This window comes from Echinops telfairi, unplaced genomic scaffold (assembly GCF_000313985.2).
Source record: "Echinops telfairi isolate 266 unplaced genomic scaffold, ASM31398v2 ScPeMD7_7469;HRSCAF=8507_0, whole genome shotgun sequence".
In the NCBI taxonomy this organism is placed as follows: domain Eukaryota; kingdom Metazoa; phylum Chordata; class Mammalia; order Afrosoricida; family Tenrecidae; genus Echinops; species Echinops telfairi.
Window position 1 is genome coordinate 90,913,214 of NW_022111372.1, and position 6,487 is coordinate 90,919,700.

Here is a 6,487-nt window from a genome sequence, read left to right on the forward strand (position 1 = left end):
ATAAGCACCAAGAATTGGGCCAAGGGATTCATCCATACCCCCATGTTCAAAGTAGTTAGAGATTTGAGTCCTGTGAATTTCAGATTTATTTCAAACATATATATATATATATATATATATATATATATATATATATATATATGGGAAATCAAAGGCTCACACGCAGAAACCATATTTTTCTGGGATTCATGACCCCAACGCCCACACACGTTGGAAATCATTAGTCACACCAAGCACTGAAGGGACCAGTCAACTTGCTGTGTTCCCATCAGGGTGGGATCAACAGCTTATAGTTCATTGAAAATGCTATTTCATAAAGCAAGGCAATCTGTTCCATACACCTTGATTAAATGCAAATTAGCTGGCCACTAAGACACTCTTACTCTAAAAGCTTTTGCCTATTCTTACTTTAAAAGATTTAATACAATTCTTTCTTTCCTTGTCTTTTTCCTCCCGTATAATTTCCTTCTGAAATGCCAGTAATTCTACCACCTCAACTGTCTGAAGGTGTTTGCATGTGATTGACAAATCTCAACGATCTAGTTCCTTTTAAATGGATCTGAAACGAAGTTCTGCCTAATTAAATCTGCAGTGCAACACTAGAATCTCCGTGCAAAACGTTAAAGAATTAAAGAGCAGATTTGTAAAGCCTATACAGGCACATTTTAGGCCAGGGGGTGGGGGAGTGAGAAGGGGGTTGTTCTGCAGTCTGTACTGCCATCTAGCCAAGACCACGCTTTTGAGGGCAGCGTCCATTTGTTTCTGAGCAGCTCAGCAAAGCAAGTTACCAACCAGCTTACTTGCTCCCAAAGTTCATCTAAAACCATAGACAGCTGTTCCTGTGTCCACTGTGTTCCCACCAAACTCCAGTGGGCCAACAACCAGATGTTACCCATCTGTCTTCTCATCACAGTTTAAAAGCTGGCAAGCAGACTGTTTTTAGTCCACAGAGTATATATACGCATGTCATTTGCATCTTGTGCTTTTGAGGCCTTTGAACATTCTGTGACCTAATTGGGAAAATGAATAAAAGTTACCTTCAGAAAGATCATGAAAGCTGAAAGCCAAGCTCTAATACTCTGGAGCTATATCAAGACTGGAAAACAAAAACACAAAGAACCGGGATTCCTCCGACACGGACTAGGCATGCTGACCGTGTGCATCTGTGAGGAGAACTGCACACAGGGAAAAAGAAAAGACCCCCGGGCACTTACGGTAGAAGACGTACTCAGTGTAGCTTGACCAGATCTTGTCATCGGTGTACTGGTTGATGAAAGATGCTGTCACTGACGAGTTGCAGGCCACCATGTGGAATCCACAGTCTGACAACATATCAAAAGCCCTTTCCAGATGCTTGAATTTGAGATAAAATCTGGAGGTGTACCTTTCTGGGGCTCTGTCGGGGTCTCTGCTCTCATTCAAAGTTTCTCCAAAGACTTCCTTTGCCAAGGAAATCCTCCCACAAACCAAAATCCGGGGAACTCTCCGAAACTTGGCATCTGCTTGGCCCTCCCGGCCCAAAGTGCACGACCCCCTGTAGCCCACGGTGATGAAGCCCCACTTGCGGTCCGCAGGGAGCAGAGAGGAAGGGGGGCAGATCCTGGTGTCGCTTCCCTGGGAGGCGTCCTCGAAGTCACTGTGGCAGAATTCCTCTGGGCTCTGCTTGCTTTCCTCTGGGCTCAGGAGTTTGACCAGGTCCGGGAGCTGGAAGTACTCGGCTTCCCGTTTCAGTCTTCCTCGCTCTGGAAAGTGGTCTGGCAGGGCCACCTGCCTGTCCCTGAGATAGTCCAGAATGTAACGGAACAGGAATCCATCCCTGTCGATGAAGAACCTGCCCTTGGCGTCCTTGGCTAGATCGTTAGCCGGGTCTCTCTTTGGGGAAAACATTTTCCACAGGAGGGAATGAGGGATGCTTACTAGTGTGGAATGGCGAGTGAAGTAAACTTGGCCGCCGACATTCAGCTCCACAACCTCCGGGAAGGAGTTGGGCACCACGGTCCCTTGCTCTCGAGGATAATAACGACTACAGTTTCCACTCAGAGCCATCGTCCTGTTTGCCTCTTCTCCTCTTATTTTGATTGAAAGGTACAATCTAATGGAAGCACAGCCTTATCCTTTGCATCAGCTTGTAAGGGAGAAGGGGCAAGGATCCTAACTTGTAAGAACAGCCTCCTCAGATCGGAGTTTGTGTGTGGGGAGGGTTTTTTTGTTTCGTTTTGTTTTCCCAAGAAAGCAAAATTTAGAAGAGTCCACAGGTGAAACGATGTTGAAAAAGAAGTTGAAATCCTGGCTGGTGGTGAGCTATTACTTCATGGAAGACAGTCAACTCATCTACATCCAATCTTCCACCAAGCTCAGAGGCAAGACAGGCCAAGTCCCCAGTTACTCACAGGTCCGTCTGAAGGAAAAGAGAGAAAATTATGTCCTCAAACCCAGGATGAGTCAGAGAGAGAGAGATGGCTGGAGAGAGGAGAGACAGGAAAAGAGGGAGGGAATAAAGAAGCGAGGGAGGAAGAGATTATTTTACATAAGCAGCCCTGGAATTACTGCTTTCAGCCATCCTTCAACCCAATCCTAGCTTCTCTCTTGTAATTTTGTGTCCACATGCTTATCCATAGATCTGTCTGCAGCAATGTGAATAACAACATTTCGACTTCTTATGCTGCATTTAAAAGGCAAATGCAGTTGTCAACTTCTGAAGGGGGACCGGTTTGTTTTGTCAGCCGACAGGGAAAGCAAGAAACCAAAGAGCTTACCTTACAGAGAGTGGGAGGCCCAGTTCTTGTGAAGAAATACTCATTTGCAAAGCAATCAGAGTCCACAGTCACACTTGATCTTGTCAAATCCCCAACAGGTAAGGGGCAGCGGTATCAATGAAAAGTGCCGGAGAGACGTGCTCTTGGAAAACAATCGATGGTCTATGTGTGTGTTTATATTAATGTATGCATGGGTGATGTCTGTATTTATCATTCACTTCCAATCTAAGTTAAAAACAAGTCACATGAAGTTAAACTGTGATGAGAGGTGGTTGGATTGAAGAAGCAAAGCAGAGAGAAATATTTAACCAGCGCTTCTCCAGGAAAAAGGAGAAGAAGAAAAAAGCAAACCTTTAAAAAAAGGATCCTTAAAAAACAGGAGAGTTGCAAGAGGGACCAAGAGACTAGGACTTAGAAGGTTTTCCGAAAGCCCAGGACCAGAAAGGCAGACAGATGCGCTCTGTTGGGGTCCCAGGTAGCCACCCCACCTGCCGGCAAGGGCAAATGGACTCCCATGTTCCCAGCCAGGTGGGAGCTGGTCCCTGGCCGCAGCGCGCCGGAGCGGCGGGGGTTCAGGACTCCGGCTTCTCCCGCGGCGCGGAGCTGGGTGGTTCCACAGTTCGCAGCGCAGTTCGGATGCTGTTGTTTCAGCAGTGCAGGCAAGAAACCATCCAGGGAAATGCCTATTACATCATCTTAAAGGAATATGGCTTGGAGACAGCGGAGGCAGCTCGGAGTCACGTCCTCCTTGGTGACAGGTTGCCCGGACTGCGCGGGGACGCTGCGCTCGGGCTGGGGACACGCGGCGCCCAGGCGCTCTGGATTGGGGCGGGGACGCAGCTCTGCGCAGCCACTTCCCTCCCTGCCCTGCCCTGCCCTGCCCTGCTGGGTCCTGTCCGGTGTGGAGTCTGGAAACTCCACATGGCTCTTCTTAACCCTTTCTTGCTTCCGTGCCCGCCTCCTGTCTTGACCCCCCAGAATGAGGGAAACACAAGTGATTTTTCCATTTGAACAATCTAAGAGCTCTGCTCACATGAACCGCATAGGAATGGCTGCTGAAGGGCAAATTCTCCCTTTAATTTTTTTTTTTCAATCACGACGCTGAAAGACCCAATGTGCAAACCCCAAAGTCACCCCCCCCCTTTTTTTTTTTTAACTGAAGAGGGTTGAACCGTGTTCTCTTAAATGTCCTCCTGTCTGGTGTCTTTCCCCATCCTCAGATAGCTCCCTTCCTCAGGGCCCAGCCCCAGCAAAGGAGTAAGTAAGCAAATAAAGACACCTCTCTGCAATGAAGGATGCCCATTGAGAAGGAAACTGGAAGCCCTGCCGCCACAGGAAGCCCGTAGTCAGCAGGACAAGACCTACCAAGCGCACCAAGCCATTATCCAGGCTTACCTGTACAAAATGATTACCTTTAACCTTTTTTTATTCCTGGGGCTGTTTCCTTACTCAGCATCTCCTCGGACTTGCCCCTACCCCTCTCAACTCATCCCAAGAGGACCTGATGGAAGACCCGCCTGCTAAGAAGCCTTTTACCCCTGTCCCAGGGGACTGCTTAAGTGCATCATTAGACTTTCAGGAAGGCATTTCCAAGGCAACCCAATCCACTCACAAAGTGCTTCCAGTTGGGCCTGCCAGTCAGTAATGGCCCGGCCAACCGCTTACAGTAAGTCAGCCATTTCCCCCTTTACAATCACCAGTGTCTTAGGGTGCACATTCCTGATAAGAATATAGTACTTTATCTATGAATAATACATGTGAGGCACTCTACATCCCAAACATTTGTTATTTTAAAAAGATGAAAACCAACCACGTGCTTTGCGGGATACATGTGTTATTGCCAACTCTCTTCTCAAGAATTAGCCAGAGTTTCATGAGGATTTCATAAGGAAGATGACCCTGCGATAGGATAATTTCATATTTAGTTTAGCTGTCTTTTCTCCCGAAAGTATCCGGTTACTACACAAATTTAGAATATTAACTAACACTCCAACACCTGGTTGTGTTTGCCTTCGTTTCTTTTAACTAATGCATTAACCTGTTCTCGCCTCAATCATTGGGATTTTAATATTGGGCAAATGAAGGAAATAATTGTGGTTTGATGCAATTATATCTCCATCTAGTGGTAGTATAATGTCAGTGCAAGCCTGTAGTCAGCAATTTAAAAAGCCTACAGCTGCCCAGAAAAATGGATTCAAAGAGACCCCGTAGGACAGAGTAGACAAGGGCCCCCATATGGTTTTCAATCTTTGCCAAAGATTGAAAGATCGCTACCTGTTTTTTCTCGTGGAGAGGACAGGGGTACAAACTGCCTGGCTTTAAGTTAGCATCGGAGAGCTTTAACGACCATGCTATTGCCTCACCAAGTCTCTCCTGCGCTGAAATAAGTTACATTTGATTGAGCTATTGGATTACATGATATGTGAATTCTATGCTATAGCTGTTACAGTTTTTTAAGTTAGATTTTATCTCGTTTGTACATTTTGATAGTGAATTGAGTTCACTTGGCACACGCTACTCCTCCCAACAACAGAATAAGTTATGTATTGCCACTAATCTCAAGGGGGTGGTGGGGTGTGGGCAGGGGGATCTCAAATACTTTAAACTCAACTGTTTTATTTGCTTTTATTTCTAACACAGTAGGCCAGTGCACCATGACAATAACTTTGAATAAAAGTTTAATATGAAAATATTCTGAGGGGAGAAGGATGGAGTGAGAAATATAGTCTTGTACAGTTTAAAGGTATATGAAAAATCAGTCAACCGTCTCATCTTTTCGACAAAACATTAAAAGCCAAAAACCAGAAGACCGGAAAGGGAAAGTACTTCAGGCATGATGGACCAGGCCCAGCGGGCAGGGCAGGATCTAGAACACTGCCTCATCAGTGTATTCAATGTCCTTGTTTTATAACTCTACTTTTTCCTAAGATGTTCTGAGAATGGCAAGGGCAATGAATGCACACATGTTCTTTACACAATTGATGTATGTATGTATGGATTGTGATAAGAGTCGTATGAGCCCCTAATAAAACGATTTTTGAGAAAAAGAAAATGATGATGGCGGCATGTGTGCCAATATGCTTGACACATTGGAGGAATGTATGGATTGTGATAAGAGATGTGAGAGCCCCCAATAAAAAAATTTTTTTTAAGTGCAAAAAAAAATGTTACATGAAGGATGGAGAGGAGGCTGATAAAGGGGCGAAAAGGAAGGCCCCACTGTCACAGCACTGCGGGGTGTTTTTAAGCCAGTGAGGCATTTAAAAGGTGTTGAATATTCAGTTAAATGAGAAGGACAGGAAGTTCTGCATCTGAAAGTGTCCTGGATTTCAAAATGGAGAGCTCTGTTAAATGAGGAGCGCGGTTGGTCTGAGCTGCACAGGGACGAGAAGCTCTTCACCTCGTTTGTAAAAGGACTACTTGCCCCAGTGTCCTTAGTTTCATTAACCCTATGAAACCTTGAGGCTCAACAGGAAGTTGGAAAGCGATTCCGGTGGCAGGGTCCTAGACCATGTTGACTCATGACTGTGCCGCACCACTGGGAACGCATTCTAAATTCGTATTTGTTATAAACCTTGTAAAGTAACGCATGTGTCTCCCAGTCTGTTCACAGTATATTGTTAGTGTGCCAAAAGTGCTTGTGCAGAGTATGTGAGTTAGTTAATTGTGCCAACCTGGCCGATAATCACATGTGGGGCTAATTGAAAGGCGAAGGGATAAATGGGTGGTGA

At 45.6% G+C, this 6,487-nt stretch overlaps 1 protein-coding gene across 1 annotated transcript; it reads right to left on the reverse strand.

Annotated features, from left to right (window-relative positions):
• Window positions 1–1,140: 1,140 nt before the first annotated feature.
• Window positions 1,141–3,151, reverse strand: KCTD16 (potassium channel tetramerization domain containing 16). Its single transcript, XM_004697062.2, has 2 exons — window positions 2,757–3,151; window positions 1,141–2,398 (listed from the first exon to the last, which is right to left on the reverse strand). The coding sequence occupies exon 2, from the start codon at window positions 2,044–2,046 to the stop codon at window positions 1,141–1,143; it is 906 nt and encodes a 301-aa protein (XP_004697119.1). The 5' UTR covers window positions 2,047–2,398; window positions 2,757–3,151.
• Between the last annotated feature and the right edge of the window lie 3,336 nt (window positions 3,152–6,487).